Source organism: Thermothielavioides terrestris, chromosome 2 (genome assembly GCF_000226115.1).
Source record: "Thermothielavioides terrestris NRRL 8126 chromosome 2, complete sequence".
In the NCBI taxonomy this organism is placed as follows: Eukaryota; Fungi; Ascomycota; class Sordariomycetes; order Sordariales; family Chaetomiaceae; genus Thermothielavioides; species Thermothielavioides terrestris.
The window spans coordinates 7,758,078-7,780,591 of record NC_016458.1 but is presented as its reverse complement, the minus strand read 5'-3'; the positions used below and the strand labels follow the sequence as shown (position 1 = coordinate 7,780,591).

The following is a 22,514-nucleotide window of genomic DNA, read 5'->3' as shown; positions in this document are numbered from 1 at the left end:
ATTAATCCCTAAGAACTCCAATACCTAGAAGCCGCTATATCATTTGAAGAGGCACTAGAAGGAGATACCTATATCCAACGGTATACTAGAACACTATACGTTGTAGAGTACCCTCCCTCTTAGATACTCGACAATTATATTCCTTGTACCTACCTTACAACTATTAGGCGTAAAGTCTAAATAGCTATTAGTAAGAACCTTATCCTAGACCCTAGGATCAAAGACGTTGCTTCGGAGACTAAGGACTCGACCTGAGAAACGCTAAAGACCTTAGTACTAGAGAGTCGGGGACTACTAGAGACCTCAAAGCCTTAGAGGACCAACGATTAGCAACTAGGACTAGCTATACCGCTAGAAATATTAGTAAGAACTAGATACAATCCGACTAAGAACTAGCTAGTAACTCTATTAAACCTAACCTTCTAAAAGTAACTAGAGCCCTAAGATATATCAACTATTCTTTAATAGGGATACAATACCTATATCGTTAGTAACTATAATCTTAGTAGACACTACTAAATATCGCTAAGAGGATCGTAGGATCCGCTACCTTAGAACCAACAACCTAAAGAGGAAGACCTATTATCTCTAATAGCTTAGCTAATTAGCGCTTTCAACTAGGTTCTCTAGCTACCGCTATAGACGCCTAGCCAACTATCCTAGTATCTATCTAAGCTTCCTAGACTAGATATAGTTATCTAGAACCCTAGAATAGAATATATAGACAATTCGCTCGATTCTAATATCTTTTTACTATTCTAAGAGATACTAAGCCCACTATATAGACAAGTAGCTAGACCCTCTAGACAAGGAGCTGGACCCTCTAAATAAGTAGCTAGAGCTATAGATATCTAAGCCGCCTTCGTTATATAGGACTTTCTTACCTAGATAGCTAGAATGATAGAGAACTTGAACATTATAATCGAAAAGGCGAATAGGGCTATAGGCGTAGAAGACTATTAGCCCAAAACTAAGGACGAAAGTACTACGTCTTTATAACTATCTATATCTACGTCGAAATAGAAGATTTAGGACACTAGTCTCTTCTAGCTAGATATAGAGAACGAGGCTAAAGAACCCTAAGACCTATAGTACAATAAATAGTAGCTGTACTATAGGGATGTCAACCTTTAGGTTGAGTAGGTAGATTAGGTCGTTAAATACTACCTAGTAAAAGAAGAGACTCTATATATAGAGATATAGACCCTACTTCGAGGATTAGCGCTATAATAGTATAAGTAGTAGCTCTCTACTATAGAAAAGGTAGTACTGACTATATCTATAAAAGTATAGACCAAACGCTTGAAAAAGGAGTTTAATATCAAAAGATATAAAGTAGAGAAATAGCTAAATGAAAACTAGTATATCGTAAAGGACAACTATAAAGACAAGCTAGTCTAGAAATTTACTATAGAATACTTTAAATATATATATATTTAGAGAGATACTACTAAGGAGCAACGTCTAATATACTTATATAACTACCTCTATCTAGAGCTTCGCTAGCTATACCTCGAACTAAATATAATTATAGAGATAGGTATATTCCTTAGTATCCTTAATACCAAAGTATATATCGTTAAAGACAAGCTCCGCTAAGACGTTGCCAAGGGCTATATTATCGGCCACGGTCCTATTGCTAATAACGTAGATATAGAGTATAACGACAAAGGACAAAGAAACGACTAGGAGGATAGTAGAGCCTTCTAGATAAGAAAAGGTAGAAGAGGATACTACGATCCTTAGAGAAGAGACAAAGACAAACCTTAGCAACCTAGAAACAATTAGTATAGAGATAGTGACTAAGTATAGCTATTCAGTAACTAAAACTTCTATAGTGTAACTAGATATAGAAGAGGATACCGACTGTTCAACGATTATAGAGAAGGAGTTAGACTGTTCAACGGCTAGAGAAGAGGCGACAATAGCAACTAAGGAAGACCACTTCGACCTCGACGACTTTAATAGATTTGGATATATATATGTAAAAAGTAGTTCGAAGATAGTACCTTCTTATACTATAGCGAGATCATAGTAATAGAAGACGACGAAGACGCCAACCTTTACTACGAGATACTAGAGAAGACTAGGTACGTTCTTGTCGATGAATATAATACTAAAGCCAAGGACAAGAAGCTAGAAGACAAGGAAGCCAATAGTTCTTACCATTTATATTATACCTTTCGCTAGCCTAGACTAAGTTGGAATAAACTACTATAATAGCTCCTATAGATTTAGTAATATACCGCCTATAGTAAAGTCTTTGCAATACGTTATAAGCTTTTCGAATATATAGCCGACGATAGTAACGAAGATAAATATAGACCTATATAACCTTAGACAGACCGTTAGCGTAACTTTAGTAACAACGAGGACGAGCTTAATAGTAAGGATATAAACTTTATATTGACTAAAGGATAGATTGTAAAAGCGTAGCTATATATACTACTATTAAAAGCATTGGACAAGTAAGCTATATACCTTATAATCAACATTAGTATAAACCTAGGCGAGCTAGGTACCGAGGTTTACTTCAATATAGGCAGCAACACCAACCTCGTCGATAAGGAGTTCATCTCCAAATAGGCTAAGAACCTACGCTAGATCGATGTAAAGCCGTACTTTGTCAAAGGCGTTGGAGCCTATACCAAAGTCAAGAAGCAAGTCGAGTTTGACTTCTATATCCAAGGAATCGTCTATAGTACCAACGTAGATAGTCACTTTACTATAATAGCCAACGTTATTGAAGGCTTAAGAGCGAAATTATTGATTAGAACTAACTTTATACTCTGTAATAGAGTAAAGATTAACCTCAATACATCTATCTGTTACTTCTAGTCTATTTACAATATAAAGGTGAAAGTATATATAGAACAGAAAAGAATAATCTAAAAGGTGAAAGCTGTAAATACTATAACGATCGTACCTATAATAGAATACCTAATCGAGACTATGTTCAAGCCTATAGACACTAATAACAATAATCTAGGTAGCTAGAAACGCGAGCTCTACTTCGCTTTATACATCGAGGGTATACTAGACACTATCGTAGACGCGAAGAGTATACACTAAGCCATTGTAAAGAACAATACCGCTCGCCCAATCACTATTGTCGAAGGATAGTATATTGAACACCTTCTTTAGTATAGCCTAGAGGAGGACATCTAGGCAATAGTATAGAACCTTATACAATAGACCTAGGATAACGTTATAGACGATAAATATATATAGATAATAATAACTATATAATAGGAGCCTAGTAGTAAAGAACCAATGATAGAGATATTGATAGAGGATAAGTATAAGCTACCTACTAAGTAAGAGTTCTATACACTATCCTATAGTATCGAGAGACTAGACGATATCCTATATATCAAGTTAGTAGTAGGGGTAAATATCTATAGTAGGGATAGACGATATATAGAAGAAATGAAGGCATTGCTAGATAAGTATAACGTCTTCCGTGACTATAGCATTGTCCCTATACCAAAGGATCAAAAGATAAGAATTCCGCTTGTCGACGGATAGTAGAATTAGCTTAAGCCTATTTAGGTTTATCCGCTAAGCGCTAAAGACCAAGCAATCGTCGACGAAGAATACAACAAACTATATATATAAGGAAAGATGGACTTTATAGACTAGCCAACCCCTGTCGTTTACCTAGTCTTTATAGTCTACTACACAGTTGTTAGAAAAACGAAAGGCAGAGCTATAGTAGACCTCTAGCCTTTAAATACATTGGTAGTACCGGATATATACCTATTGCTCGACTAAGACAACATTATAAATATAATAATAGGCAATACAATCTTTATAGTATTCAACGCCTTTAGATTCTTCTTCTAGCTTCTAATCGTAGAAGAATACTATAACTATATAGTGGTTATTAGTCCTAGAGGTTTAAAACGCTTGAACGTTGTACTAATAAGATTTAAAAACTTACTAGCTTTTATATAGCGCTTTATAGACTGTTTATTCTATAAGTATAAGTACTTTGTATACGCCTATATCGACGATATCATTATCGCTAATAAGAATATAGAGGAATATTTTAAGTATATTAAGACGGTTCTCGATATCCTCGATAAGGTATACGTTTATATTTCAGTAGAAAAATCCTTCGTAGCCTACCTATCAATGAGACTACTTAGCTATATAGTCAATAGCAAAGGAATAGCTAAGATAGACGATAGGATCGCTATATTTAAGAAACTTAAGTTCCCTAATACCCTTAAGACCTTAGAGCAATACCTTGGTATAGCTAGATAGCTACGTAAAGGCATCCTATAGTATATAGCGAAAGTATAGCCTCTATAGGACTATAAAACTAAACTCCTTGCCTAAAGGAGAGTAAGCGGAGACCTTCCCGTCGCTAAGTCGAAGAACACTAGGAAGATATTCACCTTGAACGCCAAATTTGAGTTTACGCTAATAGAACTAAAGTCCTTTAGGTTACTATAGGAATATCTATATAAGCAGTACTTCCTATATTATTACCGTCCTAATAAACTGTTGTTTATTAAGCTCGATATAAGCGGTAAAGAATATAGAACAATCGTCTTTTAGCTCTATAGCGAATAGGATAGCACTAGTATCTCTAGCTAAGACATCCTAAGTAGTAAGATCTAGCCTATTATATTCTTGTCTCGTCTAACTTCTAATATAGAAAGGAAGTATAAAAGTATAGAAGTAGAAGTCGCTATTGTTGTATAGGTAGTTAAGAAGCTCTAGAAAATAGTATAGTTAAACTAATACCCTATAAACATCCTAATAGACTATATAGCGACCAAAGGCATTGTAAAGTATATGTCTCTCACTACTATAGACCTCGCAAAGGCTAACCTAAAGCTCGTTAACGCTATAAACTAGCTATCCTAGTTCGACCTTAACATTTTCTATATACTAGGAAAGCTCAACGTTGTACTAGACGCCTTATTACGTTTACCGACCTTCGAGGAGGACACTTCTAACGAAACCTAAGACGCTACTAACGAACTAGAGGACATTTAGTCTACTACCTAGATCGATACTAAGGAATACTACACTATAGACACTAGTACCTTTGAGCTAGTCATTAGTAATGAGTTCAAAGCTAAGCTAACTATAGTTTACCCCAACGACTACCAATATAATAAGATCATTAGGAGTCTCTACAATATAGAAGACCGAGCTAAGAAGATCGTTAAGCAGAGAGAATATAAAAAGCGAGAAGAAGAGCTATAAAGAAAGTAGTATCGAAAGCTATAGCTTAGACTTTATAAACTAAAGGACGGTCTCCTCTACTACGTCGACCGCAAAGGAGTAAGGAAGCTTTATATCCTTAGTAGCTATATCAAAGACATTTTTACCGTTGTATACAATAATACTCACCACTTCGATATAGACAATATAATAGTGAACCTCTTAATATTCGCGTTTAACTGAAAGCGCTAGATAGTATATAAGTACGTTCGGCACTGCCCTATATATAAAGAGAACTAGACCTTGAGAGAACTGAAGCTTAAAGACCTTTAGCCAATTTGGACACCGCTATAGCCTTTCTACACCATTACTATAGATTTTATCGTCGGTTTACCTACTATACCCTCTAAAGGGATATCGTAGTCAATAAAGAAGTACCTAATTCTCAACGCTATATATACTATTACCTATAAGTTTAATAAGAAGAAGCTTCTTATAGCTAGAAACGACAAAATGTTAATAGAAGAATAGGCCATTATAATTCTTAGAGCATTGATATATACGAATTAGGGACTCTTAGCGTAAATTATTAGCGACTAAGATACTAAGTTTACCTCTGACCTATAGAAAGAAATCTTTTATATCCTAGGCGTTAGCCTCCTTTTCTCGACAGCCTATTATCCCTAGATAGACAGTTAGTTAGAAAAGACGAACTAGACAATAGAAATCGCTATTCGTATAGAAGCTATAGAAAAACTAGGAATACTATAGCCTCTACTTCTCTCTATATTGTAGTACAACCTTAATAATATATTTGTAATCACTATTAGAAGATCGCTAAACAAGTTGGTATATAGCTTTAAACTACGCTCTATCCTAGATATACTTCACTGTAAGAAGGGCACCGTTGCCTCCGCCAAAGCTATCAATATCCTTAGACAATAGTACTAGGAGGAAGTAGTAGAATAGATCGATTATATAGACGCTATTATAAAAATGTATTACAACGATAAGTATACGCCTACTGAGTTCAAAGTAGGAGATACCGTTTACCTACGACTATACAACGGATACTATCTCCTAAGAAAGCCTAAACGAAAGTAGTCACTATAGTAGGCAAAACTATTTAAGATTGTCTATAAAATCGATAGAAACATCTACGAACTTGACTTCTTAGCCAATTAGAAAGTCTATCCTATAGTTTCAGTTTCCTAGTTATAGAAGCTAGATTAAGGGAAAGACCCCTTTGGCTATAATATAGAACCCTCTAGCTCTATAATCGTTGATAGAAACGAGCACTAGAAAGTCGAGAGAATCGTATAATAGCGTATCACTTAGAGGAACTGGAGACCTAAAGTCGAGTATCTGGTATAATAGAAAGGATTTACCGCCAAAGACGACTAGTAGATCCTATATATCTAGCTTATTGACGATGCTAGGGAACTTGTCAAGGAGTACAAAAAGGCGTACCTTATCGACTAGGAGAAGGAACACTATAACAAAGGCATCGCTATCAAAGAATAGAAGAAAGTAAAGGAGATTCCTCGATCCTAGAACCGAGTTGTCGTCGAGCTACTACGGAGGAAGGGCAATGACTATTGACAGCTATACTATTATTGACTTTCTTCTTCCTTCTTTCTTATTTCCCTCTCTTCCTTTCGTTCGATTATACTTTCCTTATTAGAATACGTTCACTTCAGTATATTTATCACCGCTATACCGCCACCAGATATATAAGCGCCGTCCTCTATCTTATAGATCCCCTGATTTTTCTTCTCCTTACCCTTTACTTGGACATTATTAACGCTTTCAGTTATAAAACTATAGTCATTCAGTTCGTCAAGCACTTTACTTATTCCAGTTTTTCTATATCTAGATTCACTATTAACCTTGACCTATAAATAATCAAGGAAAGCTATTTTATTACTATAAAGGTATAGGGCTTCGAGCCTTGAGGGCACAATGTTCTATTCTTCGGCTACCGCTAGATAGTAATACCGTTTATCGGCTATAGGCATTGCGCTATTGTTTTTATTTACTTCTAGAACGGCCCAACGTAGGCTACTATAATTTCCTTTCTTTTTATATATTAACCTCAACGTATCTATCTTCTTTAACAATTCCTTATTATAGTTATTTACATTCGCTATACAATCGATCGTTAAACCTTCTTATTACTAAGCTATATATATTTATATAAGCTACCATTAGTCGGTATACGCTTATACTATATTTGCAACTCGAAACAATCTACTATACGTTCTCGTAGTGTCTACGTCATTGACAAAGGCGACTATATAGTCGATTCTCTTAGCTCGCTAACGTTATCGAATAGCAAAGCGTTTAAATACAATTATATCGATATTACTAAGGGAGACACCTAACTAGCCTTCGTTGTATATAGAATGCCTCCCTATATATAAAAGACTCTCGCTAAAACCTATACTATTGGTACCTAAAAAAGAGAGAGCGCTCGCCTCGCTACAAAGTAAGTGGGAGGTACTACGAAGAAAGTCATCAACATAGTCGATACCCCCTTGTACATTATAGAAGTATATATATCCCACTAGGCTATAGCTAAGGACGTCGCTACTAGAGCTGCCTATAACAACGAAATGATAGCTACTAAGAAAGCTAATATAGCTAGAGCGATCTAAAACAGTTTGGAAACCGTATATAAGGAATAGGAGTAAGCCGCTATCTTAGGCCCTATTGTCATTTTAGACGACGAGCCTAAAGTTACTGAGGACTATAAAGAAGCGTTAGACAGCGATATAGTATAAGAGCACCTCGACGCTCTTCTCACTTATAAGTATATAGAAGGAGAACAACCCCTCTAACGTATACCTAGGATCTAGTACCCTATTATCGATAACGTCGCAATCGCCTATATATAGCGTAAAGAGCCTTAGTAAGCTATATATATTGTATCCGATAACAAAGTAGTTGTAAGCGATAACGACTAGGATACCTTAGACAACGATGAGGCTAATTATATAAACGACGAAGAGGACGTAGCTATAGAGCTATATCGTATTCTAGAGCTATAAGAGACCTATATATCCTAAGGTTATTCCTATCGCTCTACGAAAGCTATAAACAAGTATATCGCTACTATAAGCGAGGTACTCGCCTATATACGTATAGACTTCGGCTATAACGAAGAATATATAGCTAAATTTATAACGTAGTTCACTAGATTCTATTGTATAGTCCTAAAAAAAGATTTTAATAATAAACTAGCTAGCTTCACTTACAATTTGTACGTCTATAGGATTAAAGGTATAGTTAAAAAGGCCTTTAAGGAGTTCTAGGAGACTAGAATAGTAACTACAAGCTATATATCAACCGCTATCGAGATCTTCGCTTTATAGTATATATCGCCTAAAGGGGAGGGTAACCCGTCTATCAACGTGATATTAATAGAGCTCGGCCTAGTATACTATAACAACGCTAAAGCTATAGATATAGCAAGCGGTGCCGGTTATATAGTTACTACGAACGATGCTACTATCAAATCCCTCTAAGCTAATATAAAGACCGTATAGGCGTTTACCAAAGACCTATTATATTTTGTATAAAAGTACTAAGTGTATATCAAGGAAGTTGAGAACGTCGCTATAGAATCTATAAGACGTATTGGCGTTACAAATGTAAATAGGAACGCTAGATATATAGAGCTAGATACCTTTGCCTTCTAGGCCGACTTAGATAAAATATACTATCATTAGATTGAGAAGATCAACGATATATAGCAAGCCTATAATAAGACTATAATAGAACTCCGTCGTATAGACAATACACTTTATAAAGACGTCGATACAATTATATATATAACCTCCGATATACGAGATATTATTTATATAAATTTGTCGAAGTATATATAAGACCTTAAGCGTTATACAATAATCTTCGAGGCCTATACAATTGTATTAGGCGTAATTCCTAGCGAGATAGAAATTGTAAGACAAACTATTACGATCGTCTAGCTCAATAAGTACTAAGAACTAGTACCTAAGATTAGCTAAGCTACAACTATAATAGCTATATACTCTATTAAAACCATATAGCTACCCGCCTAGAGAACGTCTACCAAGGTACCTATTGCCAAAGCTATACCGCTAGTTATATCGACGACATTAGCTAAGACGCTATAAAGCTAGTATAATAAGAGTACCTATTCAACGTTGGGAACTAAAACGGTCGAAGTCACCGCTACTAAACACTAGCGTAAAGTAACCATTGACGACAAGGTATAGGAGACGCTGATATATCCTCCTAAGAAGCTTAAGAAGACGCCTACTTCCGTTGAACGTAAGGTAGCAATAAAGGCCTCTAAGGTCGGAAGAGACGACCTTTATACTAGTGATAGTATAGTCGATCTCGATAAGTAGAACAAATGAATAGATATATCGCAATAGAGGGCTTTGCTATAGGACGAGATGATGGATATAAAACCTATATAAGGTATAATATAGATTAGTTTTCTTCCCTTTCTATACGCTCTTTTATCCTATATTGAATTCTATAATGATGGCGAGGACGCTATCTTTTTCTTCTTATCCCTAGGCACTTGTCATATACAACTGTGGCAAGGGCACCTATAACTATACCACAGTCAGGGGTGACGAGCGTTCCTTTAAAAAGGGGAACCTCACCTAGAACCCCTTCGTAGGAAGAGACTGTATCAATATACTTTTGTAACATATACTAGTGTTTAGGAGTGCCGCCTTATCAGCTGACGAGGCTGAGAGGCATTGATCTTTCTTACCCTTACACGTTTACCGCTAGATGGTCACCGAGGACCATCGGCGTGTAACAATAAGGGTGCCCTGCGCCCTACGTTGTAGAGTTTACAACGCTAGGCCCGATCGGGTAGGCGGGGTGTATACACGTGTTCTGCCCTATAGGTATATATTTCTTAGTGTACTGCCGCTTAGATCTCTGATCTACTACTATCATTAATCGACATCTTATTATTCTATATATCTATAGTACTTCTTTATATCAAGTGGTAACTACGACTTTAAGATCATTGACCTAATTATTCTTTTATCGTTATTAATTGACTAGCTTATATAGCGGCCTTGCCGATAGTAGTAGCTAGTTGAACTACCGCTTTCTTCGCGTAGCAACTTGACGAGGTCGACAGCGTTGGAAGTATTCTACCTTCGAACAACGGTTCAGTCAAAGAGCCTTAATCATATAGCGGTTCTACTAATAGCGATTACGATCTTTAGCTATCGATCGATCAATCTATATAGTAGCGATCGCCAATAGCGTCGCTAATAGTAGTAGCCAATCAACTATCTAGTTCTTCTCATATAGCGGCGACGGCCAATAGCGATTAGAACGCCTTCTTCTTCTTTAGCCCTTCGACAAACCTTTTAGTAGGCCCTTGTCGACTATCCTTAATCGACCTCAATTAGCCGATTAAACCAGTCAATGATATACCTATTCGACCTAACTTCTATAGTTTGAACTAAGGCGATAGTCAAAATAGCTGATTATAGCTATAATACTCGTTCTCACGCCTCCTCGCCAGCTAAGCAACTCTCTAAGTATAACGCTGCTATATCTAAGAAGATTAAGAAGACGTTATATACCTTGTATAAAGGCTTTATTCCTCTAGCTTTGGAGCCATTTACTCTCTAAGAGCGTACTTATTGCAATATCGATATTAGCTAAGATAATTATAACGATATATAACTAGGTAATAAACTATCCTTCGAAGATACCTAAAGCGACCCCAAAGAAGCTAAAGATATTTCGAACCTTCTAGAGTACATTAAGGTCGGTACTAATCAGCCTTTTGTCAAGTAGTTCAACTAGACTATTAGCAAATATACTACTTTGCTCAAGAGCATTATTACTATAGTTAATCAACTTTAGGCTAACGTTGCTAAGATTCGACCTATACTCAATAGGTTAACGAACTTTTATAATCGTTTCAAGGACCTACTAGAGGTTATAGGTCAACTTTAGGTAGCTACTACTTAGACTAGCGAGGTCGTCCAATAGGTCTAGTATTAAGAGAAGCTCCTTATATAGTATATATGTAATACAGATAATCGGTTAAACAAAATCGATAACGCTATCGCTTAGTTAGCTACCAAAGACCAATCGGCTAATCCTAGGCTAGCTAAAGAGCCTCCACTAGCTGCTTTTATATCGACTATAGAGCCTTAGCTATATACCCCTTTAATTCGGAGCCGCCATTCAATAGCAATAGTAGCTTCTCTAATAAAGAGCCTCTATACACCTCCCCTAGTCTAGCCTACTCAACCTTGTATATAGACCGCCTTTCCTATTCCTCTAGAGGGCGTCGATATCGGTATAGCTTATAACCTAGCTATAGATATACCACTAGTACGCTAAGCCTATATCATATACCCCAATAATTTGTACTTAAGCGGCTAGCGCTAGGCTATATCGCCTTGTAGTAACCTACACTAGGCTAAGTCGCCCTAGGGCGACCCTCGCCAAGGCGAACTACCTTAGGATAGCCAACGTTAGGCTATATTACTTCTTAGGCGGCCCCCTAGCGCTAGCGGCTATAATCCGAACGACCTAAGCGACCTAGACGATAGTAATAGGGAGCGCTATCCAAATAGCCGCCTAAACAACAACCGCCTACCTTTCCCATCACCTCTAAACTATAGCTACTAAGAGCACTTTTACGATACTATAGGTACTAAAGGTAGCTAATCTATCTCTACCTTTAAGATTAAATACAATAACATTAGTACTTTCAATCCTAGTTACAAGGACCCTAACGATATAGGCATTATTATAAATAGTAAAAACGTGATTTTTACTAATATCTACTGCTTTATCTAGCGTTTATCCACCTTTCTAGAGGACCCCGACACTAGCTACAATATAGCTTAGCAAATCTTATATCTCCTACCTATAGTTCTTACTGGCTAAGCCCTTCTCTAGTAGAACAGTGAAGTTACTATATAGGAGCGCTTATAGTAGCATTAAATAGGCCTTTATATAATCTTTGATCAATTAATAGAGCGTTTTACAATAGATCACTAAATAGCTATCGACAAATTCAACTAAGGATAGTTAACTATTAGGTATATTATAAAGAACCCCAACGCCCTAATGAACTTTTTCTAGAAGAAGTTGCATTTTATATATATAGTAGGCTAGATCAATTATAACAATTGAAACTAGTATAATGCTATAGGCACTATTTATAACCATTTAGATTCGACTATTATATCTTTTCTTCTATAGCCTAAGACAAAGTACACTCTAGCACGCTATATATATAAGATTATAGAAGTATAGCCTACACTTATTACTATAGCTTGCGATAAGTTCCTAGAGTTGAAGAAGTCTTCGCTTACTAGCAAATCTACTATTTCCAACAATACTAAGTCTAATAAAAAGCTCTCTAGATATACTAATCGCTATAGCGACGATCGTTGGAACTACAACGATGACCGCTATAACCGAGATCACAATCAAGGCGGTAAATATCGCCTAGATAACTACAATTCTAAGTATAACGATCGAGCCTAAGACCAAGATACCTTATTAACAACGCTAATTCGAAGACGTTATCTAATTTAGAAGCTAATAACGAAGCTAAGGCCAATCGTAAGTTATCTATTTCCAATAGCACTAATAAATCGAATATCGCTTATATAGCTTATAATTCAAAGTTAACCTATTACAAATGCTATTAGACATTCAACATAGTTCCTACCACCAACGCGTATATCTACGCCTATAGTAAGACAATCGTTCCTAAGAGCGTTCGCCGCTATCGAGCCAATTAGGCCAACCTAGGCCGTCGAACCTATAGATATTGCGATACCCTATTTAATTCTTAGAACTAGCTCTTTAAATACCTAAAGGTCTATTTAGTAGCTACTTCTAGCTCTATCAAATGCTTAGAACAGGCAACCGCAGTTATCGACAACGTCTCCAAAGACGATATCCTACTCGCTAAAGGCTCTAGCCCTACAGTGAACTTCGCTACCAACCTAGAAGTCTAAAAGGCCCTTAAAGTAGCCGACTTAGGCATCGATAGCCTATATAGCACCTATATATACTTACGTATCAAGGTCTACGCTTAGCCTAACTATAAGGACCTAGAAGTTTACCTCGATCTAGGCGTTAGCCATTCGATCATCGACAAGACCTTCCTAAGCACCCTCGAGTATTCGATTAAGCACTATAATAACTAAATTTATAGCATTAGAAAGACCTCGCCTACCTAATAGGCGACCTTCGTCATTTATCTACTAGGCGTCACCACTATTGGCCTAGCCCTCCTCAAGTTCACTCGGTCTACCTAGGTAGTAGATAAGCTACTTACCAACCTCCTATTAGGAGCCAACTTCCTAGATCTATATTAGGCCTCTATCGATTATAGTACGAAGATCGCTAATCTACATAGTATCCTAGGAGGATTCGATATACTATTCGCTATATATACCTAGACGTTTCTCTATATATATAAGGTCAAGACTATATACACTATCACCTTATAGCCTAAACAAGAAGCGTTCGTCGCTATAGAATATAAACCTCTCCTAATAGGTCGGTCTATAATATTCAACGCTCGCTATCCTACTATACTAAACAGCGTTGTCTGTAACGTGCTAGCCTTATGGCGTCTGCAGATAAGCGCACGATGTTCTATTCAACTACCTTAAGGAGAGAAAAAGGAGAAGTACAGGATGCGGCTCTCGCGCGCAGAGTTTTCAGGACTCGCGTGCAAGGGGCTCGGGCCGATGTTATTCTGGGCGCGAGACGGGCCCGCCACGGGCTTAACGCGGGCCCGTCATAGGACCGCTATGGATCCTAGGCGTAGCCCCACATACCAGCCCGGGTATAGCCCGGTCCGTAACATTGTCAACGCTAAGACCCCTAAAGTAGTAGCTTTTAAGAACCTAACTAAGGGAGTTCTTACTATTCTAAAGCGCTACCCCATTAGCTAAATTGAAGATACTAACGATAGTAGTTATATCGCCTATTCCTAGGAGATAGCCTTTATAGCATTGACTATAGCGACCACCTTGACTACTATATCGTCTACTACTACGAGCTCTAGTTTAGTTTAGACTACTATTCAATATACTAACCCTAGTATATTAGCTACCTTCGATATATATAGCCTAGTTTACGCTATTTTAGGAGACTCAGTGCAACTTATAAACGATATTTCGTTTTAATCTCTAGTATCTTCTCAAGATCCGCTAAAGTCCCTAACGCCTTATAGCGATGTAATATATTAGCTGACTACTTTATCTGAATCTAGACCTGCATTACACTAATTAGTATACCTACTAGGCTAGCTAGCCTAGCCTATAGTATACCAATCGATCTAGGATCCTAGCAATGAAGGCTATACCAATAGATATAATCTAAGCCCTAAGCCTATATACCTAGATTCCACCAATAGGCACAATATACCTTCTACGCTAGAGGCTAATAGTTATATCAATAGGTACAATCCTAGCTTTAAATTGCCTATAGATGACTATAAGCCAATAGTACTAGAGAAGTATTCAACTCTAGGCCTTAAGATACCTATCGACTTACTAGAGATACTTACTTTAGAGAGCGTATACGTATATACCTAAGATCATAAACTAGTATAGCGATTTGTCGATATCGTTAAACGTTATCCCCATTTATAGAAGGATAAGGGCTAGATTGTCTAAGACGAAAAAAATATAATATAAGTACCTCTCGTAGAAGGCTAGCAGCATTAGAAGATCTATACTCGCCAATACCCTCTAAGTATATACAATTACGAAGTTCTTAACGCCACCTTCGACGAACTATACTAATAAAAGCGCTTCGAATAAGCTATAAAGGCCACTTCTTTTATATACTCAATATTTGTCGTTTAACGTACCTCTTACAATAAGATCAAGGGCTACATAGTCATTGATTTACATACTCTCAACAAGGTTATAGTACCCGACAACTACCCTCTACCACTCTAATCGGACATCATTATATACCTATAAAGTAAGAAGTTCATCACTGTAATCGATACTATATCCTTCTTCTACCAATTTAATGTCTATCCTCTATATTACAATCGCTTTACCCTAATCAGCCCTCGTAGATTGGAATAGCTGAAAATATACCTTATAGGCTATTGTAATACTCCTATATATATCTAGCGCTTTATAGATCAGTTACTTTGCTCTTATACCTCTTTCGCCTAAGTATTTATCGACAATATTATTATCTTTAGTAATATAGCTAAAGAATATACTAAGCACTTAGAGACCGTTTTCAATCTATTCGAAAAGAAGAATATCTCTATTGCACTAGCCAAATCTTATATTGTATACCCTAGTATAAAGCTTCTCAGTTTCTATATCGATAGATTTGGATTAACTAACACTGAGCACTATATAGCCACCTTTCGGAACCTCGCCTTTTCGAACAATCTAAAGGCTCTAGAGCAGTATATCGGCGTATTAGGATTTTTATACCATCTAATCCTATACTACATATAGCTTATCGAGCCTCTTTAGAACTATAAGACCGCACTATTTATAAAAGGCTAAGCTACTAGCCAAGTACAATATAGTAACCCTAGTAAGTACGCCACCTATTGTACTAAGACTTCCTTTGAACCTACGCTAGCTAAGAAAGCCTCCTTCGAAGCCGTTTAGGACGCTATCTATAAGCTAGACCTAACTATTTTAGTCTACTTTGATCTTGATAAAACCCTCTTCCTATAGATCGATAGGTGCCTAGAGTATAGCTTTAGCGTTATAGCGTTCTACCTCGTTAATAGCTATAAATAGAAGCCTAAAACTATTATCTTATCGACTTAAGTTCAGCCTATTATATTCCTAAGCCAGTGCCTTACTAAGGAGGAACTCCAGTATAGACCTTCTAAACAGAAAGTCGCCTACCTTGTTTAAGTAGTTAAGAAGCTATATACTATAATCTATTTGTCGTATAAGCCTGTCGTTGTCCTTATAGATTATACCTCTATAAAAGGCATTGTCAACTAGACTATTTTAGATATATCGTCCATTAAGCGAGCTAATTATAGGCTTATCAACGCCTCTATTTATCTTTTGTAGTACAACTTAGAGATTTATCACCTTCTAGGCCACCTAAATCTTATGCCTAATACGCTTAGCCGTCTAAAGGCTCTATAGGACGACCTAAGCTATAAGAACAGTTCTATCGACGACAATATAGTCCTTAACAACATTTAGTTCGCCTTTGTAGAAGCGAAATTAGATAACAACCTCCAAGCTCATTTTATAGCTATATACTCTTATAACGCTAAATATACTATTATTATCAAAGATCTTAATGTCGAATTAGCCACTAAGGGCAGTAGTAAGGTTTTCTCTTAGCTTAGCCTCCTATTCATCCTTATAGATAGCCTTCTCTATAATATTCGACCTAATAGATTATATTTGCTCTATATACCTTATAAAATGATTTAAACTATCTTAGAAGCTACCTACGATAAGAAGTACCACTTCGGTACCAAGCGGATATTATATAATTTACAAGACGTATCGATAGCCTATAAAACCTATAACGTTGTTACGGACCAGGCTATACCCAGGCTAGGTATATAGGACTACGCCTAGGATCTACAGCGGTCCTATAACGGGCCTGCCACGGGCCCGAGGCGGACCCGCCTCGCGCCTAGAATAACATCGGCCTAAGCCCCCTACACACGAGCCTCTGAAAACTCTGTACACGAGAACCGTAGCCTATACTTCTCCTTTTCTCTCCTTAAGGTAGTTGAATAGAACATTGTATACTTATCTACAGACGCTATAAGGCTAGTACGTTATAGTTCAACTACCTTTATATAGATAGAATAGCTATTACTTTCAAGTATAGACGAGAGTAGTACGCTAGGCGTTTCGACACTAGCATTGAGCGGGCTAGACGCTACTATAAACAACCTAGGCGTCCTATAGGTCTTAGACCTAGATTAGGTCTATGAACACTTCTAACTTTTGTAAGAGACGATTATACGTTAGAATATAACTATTAAAGAACTTTATATAGCCTAGATTGCTGTAGCTCAGACTATAAACGCCTCTGTAGTAGTAAACGCCTAAGCTCCGACGACTGACACCGTAGCTCTGGCAGCTCCTTAGACGTAGCGAAAGCGCCTCTCTGTAGGACAACCCTTCGATAGTAAAAAGGAGCTCTTTGCCGCCTAGAGGGCTATAATAGTGTACGTCTTAGTAGTGGACTAGGACTTTATTGGGGGTCCTCGCGACTAGTGGGTATTTATTTAGGGGAACTTTAGCCAAGGGGTCTAGGCCAAAGTCGTAGCCTTCTATAAGTTGGAAGGACCTAGCTACAACTATAATTTAAAAGCGTTTTTCGAATATCTTATAATAGTCTATATAGACCTCTATAAATAGGTTATAGCCTTGACGGAGCTAGATATACTTTGCTAAGGAAATAACGAGCTGTTCTCCTCCTTTATTGTTCGCTTCGAGGTAAAGCTATTAAAGGCTAGAGGACTTAATTAGAACGATAAGGTACAACTTATTAGACTATAACGATGCTTCTCTTTAAAGTTGAAGTATATTATAGTAGGATAAAGGGTCCTATAAAACGACTATGCTATAGCCGTTATAAAGTACTATAAAATCGCTATCGACCTAGAGGCCCTCCGCCTAGAGGAACGACATTAGCGATCCTAGGGTAAGCGACCTAGGCCTAATGTAGATATAGAGAAGGATATAGATAGAGATATACCGATAACCGAGATCAATACGATCTATATTGCCCTAGTCTAGGGGAGAGCCAATAGGGGTTATAGAGGAAAGTAGTAGTAGAACAGAGAAAAACGAAGTGTAAATACGCTATAGGCGAAGTAGGTAAGCGACAAGGTATATATAGCGCGCTAATAGGCTAGAGCCTATATCCGTTGTAGGCGCTAGGGCTACTTCGTAGCTACCTATCCCTTCGCCCTAGCTAAGAGACTAGCTCTTTAGATCGATATTAATAAGTTAGAGGCCAAGGAATAGGTAGAGGAGGACTCCTCCTCTAAGGAGGAGGAGGGAAAAGAGTAGCCCCTATACAAAGTCTTATATAGAGGCTAAAAGGACCTAGCCGCTTATAGAACAAGTTTATAAAAATTAGAGAGAGAATAGATAAACCCCTCTTTCTTATCTCTATTTTTCTAAACTCCTTTAGTTTTATAAATATATAAGTAGATAGTAGGTACTAAAGCTATAAAGCTATTAGCAAGAGAGTATATTAGAGGTTAAGGATCAAGTAGATAAGCCTATCGACTCCTTATACCCTAGGTATTATAGTTAAAGGGGTGTAAATTACAAAGAAAATTATATATATCGCCTATATTACGATAGACGTCGATAGGTAGATCAGTGCTACTACATTCTATATAGTACTAGGGCTAGCCTACAACGTTATATTAGGGCTCCCCTAGATAAACTATCGTAGGATTGTACTAGACCTAGCTAACGGGGTCCTCACCGTCAATTCATAAAGCGGCCTATAGGTATATAAGTACTCTTTATAGTAGAAAGAAACCAATACTACCCTAATTATAAGCGTAGTGTTCGTAGGCTTAGCCTATAGGGTATAAAAGAAGAAGTCTAAAGGAGCCTAAGACATATTCCTCGTCACTAGTATCTACGAGATAACTACTATACTAGGGGCGGCTATCTCCTAGCCCAACGTCGACCTAGACTCGAAGATCGCTCTACTAGAGGAGCTACGAGACTTCGCTAACCTCTTTGACAAGGAAAAGGCGAATGGTCTACCCCTCTATCGGGGGGAGGCCGACTATTATATCCGTCTTAAGACGGGCCTAGATAGGAAACCTCCTAAGCTCCTATAGAAACCCTTATACAATATACTAAGGGACTACCTCCTAGAGATTTGGAAGTAGGTCGTAGACCTAATGGACAAAGGATAGATCTAGGTAAGCTCTTTATTGGCGGCTACCCTAGTCCTCCTTATAAAGAAGCTAGGAAGGGGATAGAGGTTCTATATAGATTACTAAGCTCTAAACAAGATTACTAAGCAGGACTAGTACTCGCTCCCTTTGATTAAGGAGACTCTCTGGTCCTTAGCTAGGGCTAAATGGCTTACGAAGCTAGACGTTAGAGCTGTCTTCTATTGTATCTAGATAGCTAAGGGGGATAAGTATCTTATAGCGTTTTATACGAGGTTTAGGCTATTCGAGTAGCTAGTCTACCCCTTTAGGCTTATAGATACTCCTACAACGTTCTAGAGATATATTAACAACGCCCTTGGCCTAATGTTAGAGGACTATATAACGGTATACTTTAACGATATTTTAGTATACTTGAGCAAGAGCTAGAAGGACTATATAAGGAAGGTATATAAGGTCCTCCGAAGGCTAAGAGATATAGGCCTTAACCTAGACTTTAAGAAGTGTATATTTGTAGTAAAGGAAGTTAAGTACCTAGAGTATATTGTAGAGGTAGGAGTCTATATCCGCCTTGACCCTAAGAAGATCAAGGCTATTCGCAAATAGGAGGTACCTCGTAGAGTCTAAGGAGTATAGAGCTTCTTTAGGTTCATTAACTTCTATTGCAACTTTATCTTCAACTTCTCTAAAAAGATAGCCTTATTGATATATTTTACCTATAAAAATGTCCTATTCCACTAGGGCAAAGAGGAACAAGAGGCCTTCGATATACTTAAGGCTACGTTTATATCGAAGCTGATCTTTGCCTAGTAGGATCCTAAGAGGGAGATAATCGTAGAAGCGGACTATTCTAGTATAGCACTTAGCAGGTACTTATCTTAGTAGGGGAAGGATAGGGTCCTTTACCCTATAGCCTACTACTTTGCGAAACTAAGCCCTACTAAACGTAACTATACTATCTATAACAAAGAGCTATTAGCTATTATCTTATACCTTAAGGCCTAGTCGACAGAGCTTTAAAGTATAGTAGCCCCCTTTACTATCCTAACCGACTATAAGAATTTTAAATACTTCACTTAGCTATATCTAATTAGTAAACGATAGGCTAGATAGGCGGAGATACTCTCTTTATTCAACTTTGAGCTAAAGTATTAGCTAGGATCCTAGGCCTTACGCCTTAATACGCTCTCTTAGTACGAGTAAGACAAGCCTAAAGATAACTAGTATATCACCTAGCTACTTCCCTTGATCAAAGTGTACTAGACTAGTGTATAAGAGGAGGCTAGGCTACCTATAGGAGAAACGCTTTTCAAAGACAAGTAGCTTGCTGCCCTATAGAACAAGGGTATTGCCGAAGACGAGTACTATACTTATCGGCTCTAAGCCATCTACGATAGAGCTTAGAAGTTTCCTAAAGAGGCGAATATAGCGTAGACCTAGATCGTAGACTACTCCTTTAATATATAAAGCGTACTCTAGTTCTATAGCCATCTCTAGCTCCCTATATAGGAGCCCTTAACTACTACGATTATCTAGCAGATTTATAACTTAGCTATATTAGGACATCTAGGGTATAATAAGCTATTTAAAATGCTTTAGAGAGATTATCACTAGGACCTTATATCGTCTAATGTAAAGCGGTTTATTAGGAACTATAATCAGTGCCGCCGAAGTAAGATCTTCCAATAGCTACGTCAAGGGCTTCTATAGCCCTTGCCTATCCCTAATCGCTTTTAGAAATAGATCTCTATTGACTTTATAACCGACCTCCCTACAAGAGACGAGGGAGCGCCTAGCTACCTTATAGTGATTACTAACTATCTCTCTAAATATATATAGCTTAAAGCAATATATTCAATAGAAGTGGAAGAGTATACCCTTCGATTCTATAATATATAGTAGCGTTTCTATAGGTTCCTAACCTAAATTATAACCGACTATAAATCGGATTAGCTAAGTAGGTTCTAGACTACGTTATATAAGGCGGTAGAGGTAGAGCAACTCCTATCGACTTCTTACTATCCCTAGACGAATAGAGGGATAGAGTAGGTCAACTAAGAGGTATAGGCAATCCTCTAGATCTTCGTCTCCTTTATGTAGTACGATTAGCCTAAACATCTCCTAGCTTACTAGTTTACACTTAATAACAAGGATTTATCTATAACTAGAGTAAGCTCGAACTACCTTTTCTATAGGTTCGATATAAGCCTTATATAGTTTATTACAATCTCGATAGCGCCTATAGTATCCCTAGAAGGTCGTATCGCCAAGTTCCTTTGTCACCTAAAGAAGGGGATAGAATAGACCTAAACAGCTATCGTATATATATAGTAACGGTAGTAGACGAATATAAACCGCTCTCGCCGCCTAGCTAAGAGGTTCTAGGTAGAGGATAAGGTATAGCTCTCTCTATGTAATATAAAGATAAACCGCCCTAGTAAGAAGCTCGACTAGCTAAATGCTAAGTATAAGGTAGTCGTGGTACTAACTCTACTAACGGTGACGCTCAATATACTAAGTAGTCTATACCCAACCTTCTATATTGACTTAGTTAAGTAAGTAGCTTTCGACCTACTCCCTTCGTAGAAAGTTATAGATAAGAGACTAGACCCTATATAGGTTATATCGAAGGAGGGTATTCCCTAATAGGAATATAGGGTAGAGGCGATCCTTAAAGCTTAGAATATAAAAGGGAGAGGGAACAACTACAATATATACGTTAAGTAGGTAGGTTATAACAAACTAACGTAGAAGCCTTTAGAGAACTTCCTAGAGATTACTATACTCGACGAGTTTGAACGGAAATAGAAAGATATATAATATAATAATAGGCTAGTATCGAACTAGAGGAGGAAAGGGAAACGTTATATTCGTATATAGACTACCCTATAAAGACTAGCTACTTAGACAAATATAACTATATAGGTATAGGAAAACTATAATATACCTAAGTCTAGTTATTCTCCTAAACCTAGATAGAACGGAACTATATATAAAAAAACAATGGGATATACTAGTAGCGTCACTTATTCAAAGTCTATAACAAGACCTATATCGGCAATCTCTTCCTTATCTTTGAATAGATATATAGGTGGAGCAGGTATACAAAGGGGTGGAGCGGCGACGCGAGGGGTCTAAGGCAAGGGCTATATATACGTTTGACAGACGTATAGTACGTCCTCTACTAGGGAGGAAGGGCGTCAACTATAATACAGGTTATAGGCGGGGGAACGTATATAGGGAGAGTGGCGGAGGTAGGACCCCTAAGGGGTATAGATAGGCAAGGGGGTAGTAAGTACAATGATATAGTCTATAAGATGTGAATTCGTCTCTAGGACAGTTGCTTAAGACTACGCTATAGTATAAACAGCCTCTATAATATACCGATTCTCTTATTAGGAGGAATCGAGATATTGCACTATAT

The 22,514-nt window shown here is 37.4% G+C and overlaps 1 protein-coding gene across 1 annotated transcript; it reads left to right on the top strand.

The window, feature by feature from the left end:
- Positions 1-3,996: 3,996 nt before the first annotated feature.
- THITE_2048230 (uncharacterized protein) lies at positions 3,997-4,269 on the top strand (the record flags this gene model as incomplete). Its single annotated transcript, XM_003653275.1, has 1 exon — positions 3,997-4,269. A coding segment is annotated over one exon (273 nt), but the record flags the coding sequence as incomplete, so codon positions are not given.
- Positions 4,270-22,514: the final 18,245 nt, after the last annotated feature.